This window comes from Rhinolophus sinicus, linkage group LG16 (assembly GCF_036562045.2).
Source record: "Rhinolophus sinicus isolate RSC01 linkage group LG16, ASM3656204v1, whole genome shotgun sequence".
NCBI lineage: Eukaryota > Metazoa > Chordata > Mammalia > Chiroptera > Rhinolophidae > Rhinolophus > Rhinolophus sinicus.
Genome location: NC_133765.1, coordinates 33,696,921 through 33,719,310, shown reverse-complemented (window position 1 = coordinate 33,719,310; position 22,390 = coordinate 33,696,921). Strand labels below are relative to the sequence as shown.

Sequence of the window (22,390 nt, the reverse complement as noted above, 5' to 3'; positions counted from 1 at the left end):
TCGTATTCATTCCAGAATGCACACGTTAGAGATTAGCCTTAATGGAATCCAGCCCTCTCGTAAATCAGAAAACTTGTCTTTGTATTATAGTGAACATGTCATTTTAAGAATTAAAGTGCTTCAGAGCCTCATCAATGGAAGAAAAGAGGAAATGAGTTTGCAGTCCCCTGCCCTATGGAAAGAACAGTCTAACGACTGTCCCAGCAGCTCTCTTCCCGACTCACTAAATGAGATAACTGCCTGGCTCCCTAACCCTTAGGACCTGTCAGCTCTAAGAAGCTACAATCCTGTGCATCCTGAAGCCTGCAACACTGGTCCCTGGAGCAAACAGGCACAAAGGGGCTGGGGGTAAGCTGGGCCTTGTCGGATGGGTAGAGATGATGGGGGAGAGGAAAGCTGACGAGAGTCTGAGAAGGTGGACAGGGCTAATGTGAGAGGAGCCTGGGCGCTCACAGGCTGAAGAGGAGGGCAGGGAGGGCAGGGAGGCAGGGGTGGAGGGAAGGATGGAGAGTGAGGTCAGCCCACGGAGCCCTCAGGCTGGCACACCGCACCCACTCACCAGATGTAGACGACGATGCCCACTGTAAAGAGGTTCTTCAGCGTCCTAATCCACACGCTCTGAATCTCAATGACTTTCGTGATCTTCACAGACGGCCATATCCAGGATGATTGGCCCCCTGCCAGCATGGTGAGAGTGCCCTCAAAGTTCAGTGGGGAGGAAGTGCCTCTCCGCAAAGCCTGGCTCTCCCTCACCGAGTCTGAGCGCACTGAACAAAGGTAACTCTAAAGTGAAAGAGCATGAACTGAAAGTGAACTACCTCCCGTCTGGCTCACCAAAGCCTAGCCCCCGGGGCAGCAGGCATTTTCATGAGCCCCTAGAACCGTGGGCCCGTACACTGTGCCTTCTGGCCTCGTGGAGAAGTTGGGCCTGCAGACCTCTGCTTTTTGTGTGTAAAATCCCAAGAAAAGAATCAGATTACGTCCATCCCTGGTCCACTCAGCTGTGGGGAGAGGTCAGCAAAGGGCCAGGGCAGCAAGAGATGCACAAAGAAGGAAGTGGGAGAGCGCCTAGACCCTCAGGGCGAGTTAAATACCCATTGTATTAGTTACCCATGGCTGCTGTAACAAATCACGCATTTAGTGGCTTAAAACAACACTGGTTTATGCTATTAAAATTCTGGGGGTCAGATGCTTAAAATCAGTCTTACAGGGCTAACATGAAGGTGATGGCAGGGCTGGTTCCTCCTGGAGGCGCCACAAGAGAGCCTCCTCCCCACTTCTTCCAGCTTCTAGAGGCTGCCGGGACATTCCTGGGCTCATAGCCTTGCCACTCCAACCTTTGCTCCTGTTGTCACATCTCCTTTCTCTAACATGGACCCTCCTGCTTCTCTCTAGTAAGGACTCTTGTGATTACATTGGGGCCACTCAGGTAATCAAGGATAATCTCCCCCTCTCAGGACCTTGATCTTAATCACATCTGTGAAGTGCTTTTTGCCATATAAGGTGACATTCACTGGTTCAGCGGATTAGGACCTTAAGATTTGGGGTGGAGGAGGTGAGAGTGTTACTCAGCCTGTCACAGTATATATATATATATATATTTTTTTTTTTATAACTTTTTTTTTAAAAGATTTTATTGGGGAAGGGGAACAGGACTTTATTGGGGAACAGTGTGTACTTCCAGGACTTTTTTTCCAAGTCAAATTGTTGTCCTTTCAATCTTAGTTGTGGAGGGTGCCGTTTAGCTTCAAGTTGTCCTTTCAGTCTTAGTTGTGGAGGGCGCAGCTCAGCTCCAGGTCCAGTTGCCATTTTTCTAGTTGCAGGGGGCACAGCCCACCACCCCTTGCAGGACTTGAGGAATCGAACCGGCAACCTTGTGGGTGAGAGCCTGTGCTCCAACCAACTGAGCCATCTGGGAGGCAGCTCAGCTCAAGGTGCCATGTTCAATCTTAGTTGCAGGGGGCGCTGCCCACCATCCCTTGCAGGACTTGAGGAATTGAACCGGCAACCTTGTGGTTGAGAGCCCATTCGCCGATGTGGGAATCGAACCGGCAGCCTTCGGAGTTAGGAGCACGGAGCTCCAACCGCCTGAGCCACTGGGCCGGCCCCACAGTATATTAATGGTAGGCCTGTTGCAGCTTTATCTCTAAGAGCCCCCCTCATCCCCCGTTACCCTCTGCCCCACCTTCCTTGAGCTGCCTGAGGAGGTTTTCATTTCTTGTCACCCACAGCTTGACTAAGACATTATCTTCTCTTCTAATTCCCTTTGGCTCCTGTGCTTCTCCTCTGTCACCCAGCACATCTGGAAAACTCTTCCCAGTCATACTTCCTGAATTCTCTGTCTCTCTCATTCAAAAGGCCCCTACCCCAGAACACAGTCTACTACACTGTTCTACTATAGGGAGAGTAGGGAGTGAGTCTAACCTATTAGTTAATGGTTACCAATTAGAGGAAATATCATCGATACATGGAAAGTCCTGGTCTTGAGCCAAAAACTTAGTTACACAAATGCAAGCCATGAGCCACCCAAATTGACAGAGGTTTATGTCACAGGCTCGAAAATTTTAGATAACCCTAAGCTCATATGAACCAACATTGTGTTATATCATCCAGGAAGGAAAAAAACAAACCAAAACAGAAACAAAACCAAAACCACTCATGTGATCTTAAGCTTCAGTGAGAGAGAAATAGAATATTCACCTAAGGCGGGGTTGTGATTATTGCCAGCCAGTCTATTACTGATGGATATTGAACGGGAACTTTTGGTCAGTTTCCCCAATTTTAAACATCTTTTCTGGTAACCCTGACACAGCTCTTACTATGTGCCAAGCACTCTTCTAAGCGTTCATGGATAACATATATGAACTCTTTCAAACCTTACCTCGCCCCCCAAAACAACCCTGTAAAGAAGATACTAGTATTACCCCCACCTTATGGCTGAGCAAGCTCACACAGAGAAAGTGAGCCTAGGTCCACATAGTGCTACAGACGGAATGTTTGTGACCCTGCCCCTTCCCCACCTGCCATCAAATTCCTATGATGAAACCTAACCCTCAGCGGGTAGGGCCTTTGGGAAGTGATTAGGTCATGAAAGTGGAGCCTTCTTAATGGGATTCATGTCTGTATGAAAGAGATCTCAGAGACCCCTGCCTCCTACACACGAGGGCAGAGCAAGAAGGTGGCCATCTGTGAACCAGGAAATGGATTCTCACCAGACAACGTATCTGCTGGCTCATTGATCTTGGATTTCCCAGCCTCCAGAACTGTGAGAAATGAATATCTGTTGTTTATAAGCCATTTAGTCTGTGGTATTTTGTTATAGTGGCCCCAACGGACTAAGACACATAGTAAGTAACAACACTGGCTCCACAGCTTGCTTACGCTCTTTGAGATGCTATTGTAAATGGAATTTTTTTTTTTTTTTTAATGTCCTTTTTGGATTGCTCATTGTTGGTGTATAGAAACACAACTGGTTTTTGTGTGTTGATCTTACACCTTGAAACTTTTTCTGAATTGGTTTATTAACTTTAACAGGTTTTTTGTGTGTCTGAATTCTTTAGGGTTCTCCACTTACAGGATCATATTATCTGAGTGTGGTTTTACTTCTTTATTTTCAGTTTGGATGCCTTTTATTTCTTTTTCTTGCCTCACTGCTCAGGCCAAAACTTGCAGTAGTGTTGAACAGCAGGGGTGAACAGGCATCCATGCCTTGTTCCTGATCTTTTGGGGGAAGCATTGAGTCTCACCATGGAGGCTCTGTTTAGTCTCGTAAGCACTGTGCTTCATTGCCTCTCCCCTCTCCTCTCTCATGTGCCACTTGTACAAGAATCTGTTCACACTTGAGCTAAATTTAACACCTTAAGATAAACTTCTGGATGTGGTCATTTTATCTGAAACCACAACATGTTGAATTGTTCCATGCTTCCACCAGCAAAGCCAGAGTGCATGCACCACTTTTTAAGAGGGCCTTGACAAACAAGTGTGGTTGTGTGGACTTGGCTGAGATAGTAAAGGGTCTGGATACCGTGTTGGGGACACCTGGCTGGAGGGATTGGGGCTACTGTTTTGAAGAAGAGGAGAAATACAACAGCCAAGTGTGAGCCGTTTGAAGAGTGTCAAGTAAAAGAGGGAACCACAAGGCAGAACTCTAACCAAAGGGGAGACTTGCAGGGAGATAGATTTTGACTCAATGTAAAAAGAAATGTCTAATCATTAGAGCAGTCCCAGAACAGAACAAGCTTTCCTTGTGCTTGCTAGTTGGTGACAGTGATGATGATAATTTCCATTTATCGCATCATCTCCCTCTCTCCTTCCCATTGCCATCTGCATTTCAACATCATTTCCCACCTTTAAAATATACCCTCCCTGGACTCCACATTCCTCTCCTGCCACTACTGATGCCTCTCTTCTCTTTTGTAGTCAAGTCCCTGAAAGAGTGAGTCACCACATCCATTTCTGCCTCTCCATTCACTCCTCCGCCCACTCCGGTCTGGCTCCCACCCCCATCACTCCTCTAAAGCCTGTCTTGCCAAGTAAACAACTTCCTCTTCACTAAATCCGACAGACACCCACAGACCTGATCTTCCTGGGACTCTCAGCAGCATTTGCCACCAATGATCATGCACAACCTCCTTCCCCTTTTTTCCTCAGCTTCCCCGGAATCCGCATTCTCCTGACGTTCTTTGGCTCTCTGTGGCCACCCTTCTGAGAATCCTTTGGGGATTTCTGTGTCCCCCATCACTTAATGGTTAGCGTTCCTCAGGGGTCTGTTCTGAGCCCTCTTGCCTTCTCATCTACATCTTCTCTTGCTGGTCAGTCGCAGCTCCTTCCGTGGTTCTAGTTACCATGTACATGTATGTGTATCACATATATGCTGATGATACGTAAATGTACGTCTCCAGCTCCGGTTTCATACATCCAACCACCCACTATGGCCCTACATTTATATGTCCCATAGACATGTCAACTCAGTGCCTTCAGTTCTGAACTCATCTTCCACCCCAAATGGGCTTTTTATCCCATATTTCCTACCCCATTAAGTTCTTCCACTACCCTTCAGTTGCCCAAGCCAGAAACATGGCACATTCCTTACGGCATCCTTCCCCTCACTCTCCCATAGCCATTCCATTGTGTTATCTTCCCATATTATTCAAATCCCTCAACTCCTCTCCTTTACCACTGTCACCTCCTCAGTCCAGGTCACCATCACGCTCCGATCACCCAGTAGCCTCCTACATGGTCTCTCTTCGTCCATTTGTATTCCTATGTCCTCTGTGCCCACGCTCCCTCCATCCCCTCCACCTGCATGCCCATGGGTACTGTGGTCTTCTCTCAAGAGAAGAAATCTGCGAAGAGGTTCAGAGCCATTTGGAAGAGAATTCTGCAGCCCCAGAGCATGGTGGGGTGGGGGAGTGCAGCTCTGGATGGGCACGTTCTGCCCCTGTGGCAGGCAGACTTCTAAGATGACCCCAATATTTCCTACATCCTGGCGTATACACCCTGCCTAATCCCCCAAACTTTGAGTATGATGGATATTCTTCCACAATTAGGTGATATTATACACTTGGCCTTAAGATGATGGGAAGGGAAGATTATCTGAATGTGCCTGATGGAATCACATGAGTCCTTTAAAAACAGAAAGTTTTCTTCGGCTGGTCCCAGAAGAGAAGCCAGAGATTTGAAGTTTGTGGTAATTTGTTAAGCAGCAGTAGAAAAGTATACAGCCCCACAGGCGCCTTTCTCCATGGGGAAGCTTACAGCCAGCAGAGCAGGGTTTCGAAAGCATGGGGTCCAGGGAAGTCGTCCCCAGTGTGTAAGTCAAGGCTGGAACTGCCCCCATAAATTCCTAATGATGAATTCTGCTCACACCCAGCACCTCATGCTATTCCCTGTGTACTAAAGTGTTGCGTGGCGCTTACGTTTGAAATACTTGGGTCTCATGCCTGTGTTCTAGCTCCGAGGGAGTCTGGGAAAATAAGGTTATGACACGTAGTCGAGAAGTAGAGTCCGTAATATGAGATTTCCTCATAGTTATACGCTGTTCAAATCATGATTACCCACCACGAGACATTGTAATCGATGTTTGTTTTTTGTCTGTCTCTTACCACCCCCACCTGCCACTTTCTTTGCCCATTTCTCCTGGCTACAGAATTGTTCTTTCCTAAGGAAAAGCTGCTGGATATGGTTCAGGTCAGGTTCATTCTGCTCTGTTCCCCTCCACCACCCCCACTTCTTGTGTGTGTGGGGTGGGGGTGGGGGGTGCACATGACCCAGGGCTGGCCAATCAGGTGACACCATGCCCCTACCACAGCAATTGGTTGAGGGATGGATATGTAACTCAAACTCAACCAATCAGAGTCTTTCCTGGGACTTTCCTGCCAGAGCTATCAGGAAAGACTTGTTTGTTCCTGAGGGGTTGTTAAAAGGGGAGGATGTGAGACTCCTATGACTCCTATCTTGCTACACAGAGAGCCTATTCGAGAAGAAAGCCGCATAGAACCAAGACGTGGGAAGAGAGACCCGGCCCTGATAGCACCATTTGAACTTTTATAACCATCAATGTCTGTGGACAGCTCCATCTCTTCCTCTCCCCAGTGACATGACAGTGAATCCCCCTGTGTGGCTTGGCAGCTTACTTGAGTTAGGTTTCTGAAATGTATCCAAACAATTCTTTCTAACACAGACCTACTCAGCATCCTGTCTACACACTCCTGCAACCCTGAAAGCTGGAGCCACTTGACCCTGCCTGCAGCTGCAGCCCCTGCCCTTGACTCTCAATCTGAACTTGGTTGCGAGGGACTCTGAGAAGCTGATCAGCCTCTTGTCTGATTTCCTCTATTGCCAGCCCCTGCCTTGTACCCCAGTCTCAATAACTGATGCACTGTCTTATTTCATTATCCTGGCTCTTTGTCTCTTCAGCCCTAGTATGGACAGCCTCTGAACCCAGAACCCACCATCTGCTTCTGTATATCCTGAATTATCTGGATAATTATCTGGTCCACACCAGTCCTATTTGATGCTGCAACCTCCCCTAGTCCCTGTGCACCAGGGGTCTCCCCAATTTCACAGATGGCCAACTTGCAGTCATATCAACTTGAGGTCTCACAGTACAATTAATTTAAGGCAGTATTTCCCAAGCTGTGTTCTGCAGGACTCCATTCAGTGAGCTGTAAATCTTCTGTGAACATAGTGGGGCAAAGCAAAGCTGGCAATAATTTCTCTTCAACTTTATATTTTAAAATATAAATAATGGAGAAGCATCTTACATGGGGTTACCTTCTAAAGTCAGCACTGGAAGTAAAAATTGTGTCTGGTCAAAATTGCCTTTGCTAAACAATTGCGTTGTGCACAAAGCATAGGAAACAGACCTCCCACCTCCCAGTGATGCCATCAGAGCCAATTTTCTTTCCAGCTCTGGGACAAGGTGCTGTTTTTCCAGTTTTGCTCCAGGTGAAAGTGAAGGAATTGGCTTATTTTAGTGGACATGTTGGGTGGAAATATGTATCTAGATTCATAGGTAGGGCAGCAAAATGCTCCCTCTGTGAGAAGCGTATGGGAAGAGACTGAGGGAACCCCAACTCAGCATCCCGTCTCACACTTAACGCTGGAGCACCCAGTCACTGAATCATTGTCCTGTTTAAACTGCACTGTCTTTCCGTGTCCCCGTGGAACATGTATAACTGAATTTGAAGGAATTAAATGCAGGTAGGGTTAAGATGCCATGATATGAAAGAAAAATATCACTGCAAAGTGTTTGCATAATAATCTGTTCCTATACGTACAGTAATGTGCTTTTAAGAAATCGTGTGCTGGACCCAAGAATACCAGGAAGTTCCATCATCTCTTACATGGAATTGTGACATGTGATCTATGTATTGATGCAAAAGGGAACATTTACCAACTATGCTCTTTATTATCAGTTCTATGATATATGGTCTAAGTCATGTGTCTTTTTTTAGAATTCTAACATGTTTAGTCAATATTTGTTGCATAGTAAACATGAATCAAATAATGATAATCCTAATAATTAATATCAATAAGAATTAACACTTAGTAAGGGCTTGTCATATGCCAGGTATTTTTCTAGCAGCGCTGCATTTATTAACTTATTTAATTCTCACAACAACCATCATCCCCATTTTACAGATAAGGAAACCAAGGCTCAAAGAGGTGAAGGGTTTTGAATCCACATTCAGATCTCACACCCCAAGCTTGAGTGTGGTTACTTTGACAGTCCCAAGAGGGGATGTACTGTATATGAAAGTACCTGTTAGGTTCAAAAAGATTATTTTTAAAAATAGCTACCATTTGTGGAGCTCTTATGCTACGTCAGGCATCAATCAGGGCTTGCGTGCCTTTTCTGGTTTAATTATCACAACAATTTTATGAACAGATGCAAAAATGGAGGCTCAGAGAGTTTAAGTGATTTGACCAAGGAAACTTATCCAGGATTATAAAGTAGGTTGCTCTAACCCTTAGCTAGCCATTAGGGAAATGTGAATCAAAACCACAAGGAGATACCACATCACATCTCAAGGCTATAATTCAAAAGACAGACAATAACAAGTGTTGGTGAGGATGTGGAGAAATTGGATTACATTGCTGGTGGGAATACGAATTGTTGCAGCCGCTGGGAAAAACAGTTTGGTGGTTCTTCAAAAGGTTGAAAATAGAGTGACTAAATGATCCACCAATTCCATTCATAGTTACATACCCAAGAAAACCGAAAACATGTTCATGCAAAAACCTGTACACATATGTTCATAGTAGCATTATTCATCATAGCCCCAAACTGGAAACAACCCAAATGTCCACCAAAATGTGGCACATCCATACAAATGAAATATTACTCGGCCATGAAAAGGAATGAAGTACTAATACATGCTCCAACATGAATGAACCTTGAAAACATGATGCTATGTGGAAGAAGCCAGACACCAAGGACCACAATACTGTATGATTCCATTCATATGAAATGTCCAGATTAAGCAAATTCATAGAGAGAAAGCAGGTCAGTGGTTGCCTGGGGCCTGCGGGGAATGACGGCTAAGAATGGGGCATTTCTTTTTGAGGTGATCAAAATATTCTAAACTTGTGATGATTGCACAACTCTATGAATATACTAAAAACCACTAAATTGTACGCTAAAAATGGGTGAGTTGTATAGTATGCAAATTATGTCTCAATAAGCCGTTAAAAAAAAGCAAGGGGGGACCATCCTGACACGGGAGAGGCCTAAAGTCACATTTACAAGTCTGGCCCTGTTCCTCCCCCTAAGCAGTGATGACTCAGGTAAGTTGCCTGCATTATCGCCAGGTGGGGCCTGATTCCTTGCCTCTCCCTGGGAATCCAGGGTGTTGCCCTGCGTTTTCCCACTTTCCCCAGGCATGCTCTGCCTGGCTCGTCCAGGCAGGCCTGGGATAGAACCCAAAGTGTCACACTCGCCTCCTGTGGCTTCTGTCTGCAGCAGACTGGCACTGCTTCCTCCTGCCTGTACTTCCTCACCATTCCCTCTCCCTGCATGCTGAGAGACACACAGCTCATAAGCACTGAAAGCTGCACCTTGGGGTTTCCTAGGCTGTCAACCACTGCAGAGATTTGGGGTCATCCCCACACCCCACTTACCTAACATAGGAAAAGACGATCATGTGAAGGAGCCACTTAATCGTGCCATAGTTCATGCTCTCGATCCGGGTGACTTTGTTCGTCTCATACTGGAAAACATCACTGTATATACAGCAGGCTGGCATGGTGAGGGGCTTCCTGTCTGCTACGGGCTGGACCAGGACTCCACCCCCCGGCACGGGTCACAGCAGGCCCACCAGCAAGAGGGAAATGAAACAACCTGATTCTTAGCAGGAGCCTTTAAGTTTGAGTTTCTCCAATGATGGCAGAGTGGGGGCGGGCCCTGGCAGCTACCCAGATGTGGCTAGGGATAAACAAGAGAAGCCAAGTCCTACAGGCCTGCCTGGCAGATGACCTCGCCCCAGCTGGCCTCCCCCAGATGCCTGCACAGAGATGGTGTTCAAAGGAAGGGCATGTTAAGAATTCTGCCTTTTCCCCTTTTCCTTTCACTTTTTTTACTCATTTCAGTTGGGGGGGAAGGGGTAGCCCTTCAAATGTCAGGGGACCCAGTGCTTCCATTGTGCTTTAGTAAAGGGCCTCAATCTTTCCATTGCCTCAAGCCCCACTCAGAGATTGATTTCTACAACCCTTCATTCAGCCCCAGATGTATATGAACACTGGGTGAATGAAGGTCCCTGCTTCCCTCTCTCCTCCCCACTCGGTCTATAGGGGGAATCAGACTTGCTGAAGGGGGTTAGGGGGAGGATTTCATTCCTATGCTGAATATTTCCTGTGTGACCCTCTAGATCCCTCTCTTCCTCCTGCCCTATGCCCCGGGAGGTCCACCCATGACCAAGGCCGATCAGCCTAAGACCACCAGGAACAAACTTGCCATCCAACAAAACTAAGTTTTGACCCATTCGGTGAGGTTTTACATAAAAGCAGGTTTTATATGCAACAGTCAATGTCAGATCTGGATTGCAAAATGGAGCCAGGGCCCTGTTTGCTTGGAAGCAATGAAGCTGAGATAGCTCTAGAATGTGGTGTCCAGGAAGCCTTGATCCGACGCTCTGCACCTGAAGTGCACACTGAGGCTGCTTCTTGGCGGCAAAGTGACTTAGATCCTCCAGGCAAAGGGGAGTCTTTGGCTCTTACTGGTACAGTTTCAAATAGCAATGTTTCTGACAGTCTGTGATTTTAGAGGGTGACATTTCTCAGTGAGTAAGAAAGCAGGAGTCCCTCCCTCAAAGATGGGAGGCATCACTTTATAGCTCCAGAGAAACATTGTTTCCTCTTGTTTTTGCAGCTGACTTTGTCCATTTCTGCTCTTCCAGCTTGCTAAGTGGCCAGGCTGGTTTTCACTTTTCCAGTCTGAGCTAAACATTCCTGTCTCACCCACGTGAACTGCCTCAGGCGCTCCCTTACCTCCCGGTTTTCAGTTTGGGTGACTGGAGAGCAGGAGGACGGTGAGGGTGAAGGTGCGTTTTCCCGCTCCTCTCCTCTCCGGGCACCACTCCCTCTTCGCTCCTCAGGCCTTGGGGTGGTAAGGACCTCCTGCTGTTGCCAGTCCCAGGGGACTCACCATCCCTTACTGCGTTTTCTTAATTCTGCCGACTTCTTTATAAATGCTTCCCACTGTTAGTTACCCCATTGGAGTATGCCATCACTTGTTTGCTGGGACTCTGAATATACTGTCATCTTCACCAGTAAAAAGAGGAGCTCCACAGGCCTCCTATTAGGGCAGTAAAGCCTGACGGTTAGAACACAGGCCCTGTGGGACAGGCTGCCCAGCTTCCAATTCTGGTGTCACACCTTACCACCTTGGTGACATTGGACAACGCTGTTTATGCTAGTCCTTCATTCATTCCCAAGAACACCAGCCACTAGCAGACATAGCAGTGAACAGGCAAGACAACCCAGATGTGTATCTACAGATGAATGGATACACAATACGTGGCCTATACATACAATGGGATATTCAGCCATAAAAAGGAATGAAGTACTGACACACGCTACACCGTGGAAGAGCCTAGAAAACATGCTCAAGTAAAGAAACCAGACACAAAGGCCACAGATGGTATGATGCCATTTGTAGGAAATGTCCAGCAGGGGCACATCTGTCCAGTACTCCCGTGGCACCACCCAAGGACACATGCTTTTCCCTGGGCTTTCGCTGAACTCATACACCGATCGCTCGTGCTCTTCCATCTCTGCTGCCTTCTGAGCTCCACACCTATGGACTGTAAGTCTAGGAACCTCCAGACCTAAATATCCCACAGACACTTCAAATCACATCTTCAGAATGGAATACCTTCTGATGAAATGCAAGGAAAGACTAGTGAGAGGGAGAGAATGCAGACAGCAGATGTGGACGCTTTTCCCGCTGACTCTGAGGGGAGAGAGGTCAGGGTGATTTTTTTTTTTTTTTAAGGTTTTATTGGGGAAGGGGAACAGGACTTTATTGGGGGAACAGTGTGTACTTCCAGGACTTTTTTTTTTTTCCCTAAGTCAAGTTGTCCTTTCAGTCTTAGTTGTGGAGGGTGCCGTTCAGCTTCAAGTTGTTGTCTTTCCGTCTTAGTTGTGGAGGGCGCAGCTCAGCTCCAGGTCTAGTTGCCGTTGCTAGTTGCAGGGGGCACAGCCCACCATCCCTTGCGGGAGTCGAACCAGCAACCTTATGGTTGAGAGGACGTGCTCCAACTGACTGAGCCATTTGGGAGCTCAGCGGCAGCTCAGCTCAAGGTGCCGAGTTCAATCTTAGTTGCAGGGGGCGCTGCCCACCATTCCTTGCAGGACTGGAGAAATTGAACTGGCAACCTTGTGGTTGAGAGCCCACTGGCCCATGTGGGAATTGAACCGGCAACCTTTGGAGTTAGGAGCATGGAGCTCTAACCGCCTGAGCCACCGGGCCGGCCCCCAGGGTGATTTTTAATGGGGGATAGAGTCGAGGGAAGATTGGGGGGTAGTTAAGATGGAAACATCTGAGCCATTCAAAGATGCTCGAAGTGGAATATCAAGATTGGTGGTCCCTTGTTTCTTTGTGAAGTAGGAAGCCAGGTCATGAACGGAATTGGGGGTTGGAGAGGCTTGGGTGAACTTCTTAGTCAAGGGGTGTGTGTGTGTGTGTGTGTGTGTTTCTGGTTACAGGGCAGAAAATCAAGTGATTTTCTTCAGTGGAAGAGGGAGATTTTTAGAGAAAACACTGTTATGTCACAGAACTCAAATATAGGAAATGTGGCCCAACCTTGCAAGAACCTGGTGGTAGGATCAATCAGAAGCTAAAATGTCCTGCATTGAGGTTGCTTGTTCAGTTTGTCTGAAGCTGTGCAGTCTCGCCTCTGCCTGTCTCCCTGTGCACTCACTCTGTGTGTGACTTCCCTGCTTCTCTGAGGGCACATGGCCCAACACGTCTATCATGGTTATGTGTCCACGTGCCAAGTGAAAGCTCCGGATCACTGCCCTATTCCAGAATCCCAGAGGAATGAATCTGACTGGTCCAGCTATTTATTTCTGGTCCCATCATGTATGGCCATGGGTGGGTTCACAGAACAAACAAGGCATTGGGGCTGCTTTTGTGAGGAGAGGGAGGAGGAAGAGCTAGGAGGGAGGAAGGGAGGGAGAAAGGTGTGGCTCTCAGAATAGAGGCTCCAAGGCTGGGGACTCTAGTTAAATACCCCAGCTCCTCTGTCCCAGGGGACACGACACTGAGGCAGTCTGGGCGGTCTCGCAGAGGTCCCTAGTGGCATTGAGGCCCTGATGCCCACAGCAGTGACCTGCTCTTGAATGCTTCCTGCATTCACTGCCTTCCTGTCCTCACTCTCCTTCTTGGCCTCAGCCTCCCAAATAATCTGCTTGCCCCGGAATCCTTGTCTCAGGGTGTGTTGTTGCAAGGAAACCCAATTTGCGTCGACTTCAGTCTCCTGTGCTGTTGTGAAGGAGTCTGGAATTTATCCTGAGAGCAATTGGTGGGTTTATAAGCAGAGGTGTGGCGTGATCTCATTTGCACTTTAGTAAAATCACTCTGGAAAATGGAAGGGGTGAGGGTGGAGGAGGGTGGTCTGCCCAGAGAGGGTGTAGTGGCAGGGAGGGGGGCTGAGGGCAGATCCCTGAAGGACGCTGACAAGCCACCACACTCACCTGGCCGGAATTTTGTTCTTCCTCCCACTCAGACTCCATATTGCTCTCAATAGCAGCTTGGATTTGCAGCGATACAATGATACCAGACTCTTACTGTCCTTCAGGAGTTCAATGTTTCAGCCAGGATTCACTGTGCTTTCTTCCTTGGGAACTGGAGCTACTAAAACAGCTTGTCAAAGTAATGTTTTTTTCCTCTATATTTCTCCATGGCAATTTCTCATGAACATGCGTTTCTCACCCTCTCTTCCTTGTTTCTCATCACTCAATTCAGAATTCTTATAATAAATTCGTCAGCTACTTAGGGATGTCACAGAGTTAGGAGAAAACCCAGTGACCTGGTATCCAAAAATGGTTTTCCTTGAGTTTTAGTAAACTAGTGGTGTCTGACAGTGTGACTACTAACCACATGTGACTATTTAAATTTAAATGATTAAAATGAAGTGAAATTTAAAATTCAGTTTTCTGTCATGCCCGCCCTTTTTCAAGTGGTCAATATCCAGAAGTGGCTAATGGCCACCCCACTGGGTGGTGTAGAGAACATTTCCACCATCATAGAAAGTGCTGTTAGACCGCACCACTGACAAAATATATGTGGGATCGAGGAAAAGGGGAGTGAGGCTGCAGGTAAATGAGGAAGCATAGGGTGGGCGCAATCCGATGGCATCTATTTTCTGTGTGAGATAGGAGGCACAGCTGCCTGATGATAGAGAAAGCGAAGGCAGAAGGGTGGGAGGTTTGATGAGAGTGAAGAAAGTTCAACACAGTTGCTATGGTGAACAGGAGAAGAGAGCCAAAAGGGAAAACGGGAATTCCAGGGTGGCGTCGACAATTAAAGACCCTAAAGTTATCATTGCAACAGGCTAGTGACTGAGGTTACGCCCGGACGGCAGGGGGCCTTCCCACCTCCCGGGTCCACCTCCCACCTCCACACCCAGAGACCCACCAGGTCTTGCCCAGTGGTTCGAATGGTTTCAGAATTTGTAATCATTGGTATGTACTACATTTATTGTGGTCTTCTGCATTTGTTTCTGCAACCGTAAGCAAAGCTACATGTCTGTCTTTCCCTCCCCCTAAAGCACCCTTCCCTGGGAGCTCGCATCCCTTGCCAGCCCCTCAACACAGGGCAGGAAGCCCCTCTGTGCCCCCTGACTCAACCCGGGCACCCGGAATGCCTTGTTTCACTCACTTTATTCTGGGTATAATTGTTCTGTCCTTCTTACGGATGCTGGATTTCTTTTCATCCTAAGACCTCCCCTCTTTTCCACTCCATCCACGCCCAAGACATATGTTCTCCTTGGGAACTTTTCAAATCTATTTCTGAGTCAAGACAGTGGACCACGTCAGGTAATAACTGACGTCTTCTGCAATTCTAAACCCAGAGGCTGGGGATGGTGTGTGCCTCCGGGGACGTTTGGCAATGTCTGGAGACATTTTTTGTTGTTGTGACTAAGGGCATGCTACTAGCAATAATGACGAGGGATGCTGCTAAATATCCTACAGTGCACAGATCAACCCCCCATGACAAAAATTGTCTGGTCCAAAATGTCACTAGTGCCAAGGCTGAGAAACCCTGGTCTGCACGGTATTGGCACCTCAGCTGTAAATTCAATTGTAAACTGAAATCAAGGGCCACAGTGCAAGGCACATAGTGGGTGCTTAATGAATGTTTGATAATGAGTGAATGAATGAATGAATGAATGAATCGTTATATCTTTCATTTGTAATTTGGCCGTGTGCCTGGTACAGGACTGTGTCAGAGTAGCTGTTCAGTAAAAGGTTATTGACTGGTTCCCACAAATTTTCCCCCTTGAAGAGCCACCTGTGCACAGCTGGGAATGATGTCCTCCTGGCTGGGGAACAAGATGGCCTGACAGCTGCAGTTTGGAGTCACAATACATTTCTGTGGGAAGCCACCGAGCAGAGGGGCAGACAGTGTTTCTCCACATTGTGATGGATTTATTGTCTTCTCTAAAACTCTCAGCAGAGAAGGGTTTAAAGGCTGAGCTGAGCAAGAGCCTGTGGATTCAGCTTTCTAGGAAAAAGGAAAAAAGGAGCCCAGACTAAGGGTAGTTGTTAACATGCTTGAGGATCAAGAGCCCTTTAGGATGAGAGAAGGGTAGAGGGCTGGGGCAGGACTGCAGTATCACCACACTCTTCCTAATTCATTCACGTAACAAATATTTACTGAGTGCCAGGGACTCTTTGGGGGATATGTGAGTTAACAAAAAGACCCAAATCCTTACCCGCTTGGAGCTTATATTCTAAAGAAACAGGATGAACAACAGATAAGTAAGTCTGGTATAGAGACTGTGAGAGGGCCATGTACACTATGGAGAAAAACCAAGCAGGGAAAGATGTGTTTGGGGTTGAACTTAGTGGTTAAATTGAGGTGAAATTTACCTGACATAAAACTAACCATTTTACAGGGTACAGTTCAGTGACAGTTAGTGCCTTCACCATGTCTATCTAGTTCCAGAACACTTTCATCACTTTAAAAGGAAACCCTGTGCCCATTAGTTTGTCACGCCCTCCTCCCCCGCAGCCCCTAGCAACCATCAATCTGCTGTCTCTATGGATTCACCAATCCTTGGCAACCACCAATTTTCTTTCTATCTTTGTGGACTTAACTATTCTGGGCATTTCACATAAGTAGAATCATATACTATGTGGCCTTTTATGACTGGCTTCTTTTACGTAGTGTAATATTTTTTGAGGTTCATCCACGTTTTAGCATATATCAGTAGTTCATTCCTTTTTATGTCTGAATAATATTTTGTTGTATGGCTATATCACATTTTATATACCCATTCATCAGTTGATGGACACTTAGGTTGTTTCCACCTTTGGCTATTGTGAATAACGTTACCGTGAACTTTCTGGTACAAGTATTTGAGTTGCTGTTTTCAGTTGTTCCAGGAGAAAACTAAGAGTGGCATTTCTGTCATATGTTTAAAAAAGTCATATGTTTAACTTTTGGGGAACTGCCAAACTGTATTCCACAGTAGCTGCATCCTTTTACTTTCCCACCAGCAATGTATGAGGGTTCCGATTTCTCGCCATCCTCGCCAACACTTGTTATTTTCCATTTTGTAAATAATAGCCATCCTCGTGGTAAGAAGTGGTATCTCACATACTTTCAATTTGCCATTCCCCTAATACCCATCATTGGGTGTTGAGCATTTTTTCATGTGCTCGTTGGTTATTTGTATACCTTCTTAGACAAGTGTCTATTTTAGTCTTTTGCCCACTTTTGAATTGGGTTGTTTGTCTTTTTGTCATTGAGATGTGAAGTGGGGGTTGAGCTTTTAAATAGGGTTGTCAGAAAAGGCTCCCTGAGAAGATAATTTTTAATTGAAGACCTTAAGAGGGAAAGGGAGTGGGTACCAGGATGTCTGGGAAAAGCATTGCAGGAAGAGAGCTCAGTGAATGCAAAGGCCCTGAGGCAAGTCCCTTCCACTTGTCTGTAACTCCGTTTTCCTGTTTGCAAATGGGGAAGAATAAGACCTGGAGACAATGTCTCCTAGCATGTTAGCAAATCATCAACACCTAGGCTCACCCATGTTCTTGAGGAAGATACTCAACTTCTCAGAGCTTCAATTTGCTTACCTGTAATATGGGGATAATAATCGTATCTACCTCACAGTGTTCTCACAAGAATTAAATAAAAAAATATACCCAGCCAGGGCCTGGCACATAGCAGTGGTCAGAAATTTGGGGTTCGAACCCAGATCAGGAGGACGTCGAAACCTGAGGCCTCCAGGAAGGTGATGGTTTACAGGAGAGTCAGAGGGGTGTTGTAGCAGAGGCCTGTGGTCTAGCCTGACCCAGGCTACCGTATACTTACTCTATTTATGTTTTGAAGAGCATAGTTTATTTATATACTGACACCAACAGGGGGATTACAGTCTGAATGGCAGCTTTCACCAATGACCTTGGCCACATTTCTTAACTTCTTTGAACTCAGTTTCCTCCTTTGTGCCTCCATATTGTAGACAGGATTCAAGATCATATATGTGTCAGTAGGACAGGTGCTCAAAAAATTTCCCTCTTGTGTGTCTGCCCAGCGAGTACCACTGTGGGCATTCCAAAAATACAAGGTTACCATTAATTATCTTTTCAACACAAGTTGATGTTTTACTTAGTTTTGTTTTTTAGTGGCAGTTAGAATGTGGGTTTGGGGGTCTCCGGCTAGAGTTCAGATCCCAGCTCCTGTGCTTACCAGCTGTTGGACCTTGGGAAAGTGTCTGAACCACCCTGATCTTTAGGTCCTGGTCCACTTTACAAAGCAGTTGTAAGGATCCGAGTTCATTTTTGTAAATCACCCAGCAACCATCAGAACTCTGGCTACAATGGTATGAATAAAACGGCAGGAAGTCCAAGCAGATTGGATGGCAAGGGCGGGCAAGAAAGAAAAATCCTAGTAAGATCACCTAGAAAAGCTCCTGAGAGCCTAGCAGAGTGAAACCATAGTGGGTGACTTTCCAGTCCTCATTTTTTGCCCTCTAGAAAGAGTGAAGAGTAGGGAGTCTTAGACTCGAGACTTTGCTCTGTCCACAGCTAGCTAGGTGCCCTCGGCCAAGTCTCTTCCTGTCTCTGCGCCTCAATTTCCCAGGGGTCCCTCTCCAAAGACGGTCTCCGCTCTGAAACCACCTGTGGCACCGCTACTGACCACCAGAGGGCAGCGATGCACCAACATCCGTTCTGGAGTCCACCTCAAAGTTCAGTTTTTTTCTGTTTTGCTATCTGCTGACTTGGGACAAGAGAATTGTGAAATGATAATAGTGGTATAGGTTTCACTTTTTCAACGGTCCTTGTTTGCTACTCCGTGCACAGTCAGAATGAGGTCTTGCAACAGCATACAGATGAGGAAGCAGAGCCTCAGAAACTTAACAAAGCCACATATAAACAATCCACAATTCACTGACAATTTTGGTCACACCATATCCTAAATTTAGACTGAACGCTAGGAATGCATTGCTGTATGTCTGGGCTGCTTAGCATTGATAACCCATTACCCGCTTTATGCTTTGTGAAGCACTTTCTGATTCTCTGTATCAGAAAATTCTCTATTCTATCCAGCTTACAGATGAGTAAACTGAGGCTTCTAGAGGTTATGCCATTTGACTTAGCATTTTCTTAATCAGCTCTATCTTAGAAGCTGTTTGGCGGATTCCCAGAAATATTAGCTTAAAAGCTACACAACTTGTTGTGATGGGATATAGTGGGGTCTAGTCCAAATATTGCTCCTTGTTTTGCAAAAGGAATTAAGCCCTTCTCTCTGTCTCAGCATCTGCCTGGGTTATTAGCATTCTGTGTGGAACTGGAGTAGCTTCAGATCAACAGTGGTACTCAAAAGGGACTGTCAAATGATACACCTGTCCTGTCCCCAACTTCAGATTCTGATATCCACCCCCAACCACCCAAAGAACCGCTGTTTTTGATGGTCATTCTACATGTATGTTTGAGCAATGTCTTTATCAGACCCCGGGGTTGGTTAAGATGCTGTAAAGGAAAGGCCAACTCAAATTAGCTTAAACATTAAGGAAAATTTTACATTATCTGTGTAAACCCCAAGCTGGTTCATACAGCAACTGAACCACACCAGCAGAATGATCCTGCCTCCGGCTCAGCAGTACCACGGCTGAGATAGACTGACCAGGATCCACCCTCTAGTGAAGGGTGGGGCTGGGGTCTGCTTCAGTGGAGCCCATGGCAGTGAGAGGAGGTGGGAGGACACCTCACAGAATGTGGGTTCAGAGTCTGAAAGAGGAAAGGAGGACTGGCTTCAGGAAGGGAATCAACAGTTTCTGTTACAAGCCCTGAGGCTGTAATTGAGCTCCCAGTGACTAACTAGCTCTTTACACGTTGGTGCCTGTTGCCAGGAATTAGGAGACAGGACAGAATCAACACTTGGCCCTTGTCTTCACCTTGCTTGTAATCTCGCTGCAAACCAGACTCACATTACTTCCTTTTTACTAGTATCATTTGTGTTTTTTTATTGTAGAAAATACTGGCAGGAATAAAGAAGAAAAGCCAGAAGCGCCATAACCCACCACTCAGAGACAGCTGCTGTTAACACTTGTGTTTATTTCCTTCTAATCTTGGCCCTGTTTTCTAATTATTGCAAATCATACATTCGTTCATTCATTCAACAGCTATGGAGCTGAGTGCTGGAGTGTGTGGTTCAGGTTCTCACTGTACTAGGAGTTCCCAGAAGAACCCCTTCATTGTTGCCTGGAGTGGTTGAATGGGGGGCTTGACCTGGGCCTTGAAATCCATTTGAATGAGGAAAGAGGATAAAAGGAGTGCCTTGCAATGAGAGGAAGGGCATGTCCCAGGAACAAAGGCAGGACAGGGCTAGGGGAGAAGACTGGTGCATATTGGAAGGTTAGAGGGAAGGAGTTAGTGATAGGGAAGATCCTAGGTGTTATGCGTATTTGCTCTTTTTGGTCTGTTCTACATTCATTCCCTTTTCTGATAGCAGCACCCGGTTTTCCTTTGGGGAGTCACTTCTTCCCCACTGTCAACCCTCAGCTCCTGTTTGGGTGAAGCTAACTTCATACCCTTGTTTGGAGGTGGTCATATGACCTAGTCTGACCAATCAGAACACTCCATCCCTCTGGTCAGTGATTGGCTGATGGATGAGCACATGCCTAGATCAGGCCAATCAAGACCATTGTGACTCAATTCCATTTGTTGGAACTGTCTGGATTTCTGGGTTTCCTTGAAAATTTCAAAAATCTGAATATGCTGTGTAGCAGATGGCTACAGCTGAGAAGAGGCTGCCTGCTTCAGATGAGACATACTGTCCAGTTTGCCACAGTCCCCACCACTCCCTATTGCTAGGGACAAAAGTTTAGCATTCTGTGAGCCAAGTACAACTTGCCTGTCAAATTTAGCCCTGGGAAGCTAGTTTGCTGTCCCTGTGTAGGTGCCAAGTCGAATCTTAGTTAGAAGGATGAGAGGGTGGCTAACAGGGAGATGATCATACAAAACCAAGTGATGGGCAGAAAGTTCATGCAGGAAGACCTCCATCTTCTCCTGAAAAGCAATTCCATAAACATTTGTTCAGTCCTCACATCAACCCTATGAGATAAGGCAGGTTCATTCCATTATGCAGATGGAGAAACTGAGGCTCCGAGAGTACTCACATCTACAAGCTACCACGTCGCCCCTCAAGTCTGCACTCTGTACCTCCTTGCTCATGATGCCCAAGTTGGAGCTGACTGAAGATCACTGAGAAGCTCAGGTCAGTGCAAGGAAAGTGAACCCTTTGCTTAAAGGATGCCAGCCTGGGTCTGATACCCAACGGCCTCTGTGGTGCCTTTTAAATCTCCTTGCTCTGAGGTGAATGTAACTACTGGGCAGCACTTCTCTGACGATGTGGTAGCCACAGAGTGACTCACTCATCACTCAGATCTCCTTCAGGAGAGTCTGCTGCAAAGAGCACGGTTGACTGACAGCCCTAGTTCCCATCCCTCTGGATGCCCCAAGTTCATGCCAAGGCCATACTTCCCCGGGCTGCCCACAGCCAATGACTGAGCACAGTGGGAGTGCGCGTGCAGCTCCACTGCTGCCTAACCTGGGATTCTTCTTACAAGTGACTTTGGCTTAGGAACTCCCCATCAGCATGGCGGAAACGTTCTTAGCACTGCACTGCTGTCTGAGGTCCTTCCTACCCAATCCTTCCTTCCCCCTCTCCTTCCACAGGTATCAGATGAGCATCACAGACAAGACTCTCCTGCCTACTCTTCCTCTCTTCCCCTTTATCCTTCACAGGCATGAATAAATAAATCCCCAGTAAATCTTTTGCAAGTCTAAGCTAGCCTTGGTATCTGCTTCTCAGAAGATCTGAACTAACACAGATGACGTCCATTTTGTAGAATGAGCTAGTGAAGTCTACAACCATCCAAACCCACAATAGTCGGTTGTCAAGGAAGCAGGGTTTAACATTGCAATGGTCAGGCCAATGGGCTTTGGAATTGGAGCAATTAAGGTGTGAGGTGCTCCTTGCCAATGGATGACCTTTAGGACATTTCTTAACCGGCCCTGAGCCTCTTCTTCCTCATCTGTTGAATCAGTGATTCTCAACCAGGAGTGATTTTGTCCCCCAGGGGACATTTGTCAATGTCTAGAGACAGTTTTTGGTTGTTACTCCAGAGGAACTGGAGGGAGAGGGGTTATCTAGTGGGTAGAGGCCAGGGATATTGCTAAATATCCTGCAGTGCACAAAGCAGCCCCACCCCACACACAGACACCAAAGAATGATCCAGCCCAAAATATCTGTAGTGCTGAGGTGGGGAAACCCTGTGTTAAATGGAAATGGTAATGATAGCTACTTCAAAAGGCCGTTAGGAGGATCCAGTGGGATCTTCTGTTCTATACCTGTCATTTCTACTCATCCCGCCTTGTAAACTCCACAGGTCAGCGACCAGATGATTCTAGATTAGTGTTCTGTATCGCCAGTGACTAGAACATGGAAGGTGCTAAGTAAATTATTATGAATTGAAATATTTAGATGAGTGCAAATCAACAAATGGTAACATATCACCAGCAGCACGGTCTTCCCGGTCCCTGGCTCAGTGCAGACTTGGTTTTCTGTATTTGTTGAATGAATGAATGAATGAATGAATGAATGAATGACAAATGAAGGAGTATTTACTCATTAACCACTAATTTATGTGCTTTAGGG

General features: G+C 46.5%; 2 protein-coding genes across 16 annotated transcripts in view; one reads left to right on the top strand and one right to left on the bottom strand.

The window, feature by feature from the left end:
* The window catches only part of P2RX7 (purinergic receptor P2X 7), a 38,155-nt gene extending 28,187 nt beyond the window's left edge, over positions 1-9,968 (bottom strand). The window contains exon 1 of one of the 2 annotated variants that reach the window (XM_019733948.2): positions 9,625-9,968. In XM_019733948.2, coding sequence (XP_019589507.2) covers positions 9,625-9,749 — 125 coding nt within the window. In that variant the 5' untranslated portion in view covers positions 9,750-9,968. Of the gene's footprint in view, positions 1-559; positions 812-9,624 lie in introns of those variants that run through there. The other variant, XM_074321754.1, reaches the window with a different exon arrangement.
* The window catches only part of IFT81 (intraflagellar transport 81), a 148,338-nt gene that overhangs the window by 47,514 nt on the left and 78,434 nt on the right, over positions 1-22,390 (top strand). The gene's annotated exons all lie outside the window — the stretch shown is intronic.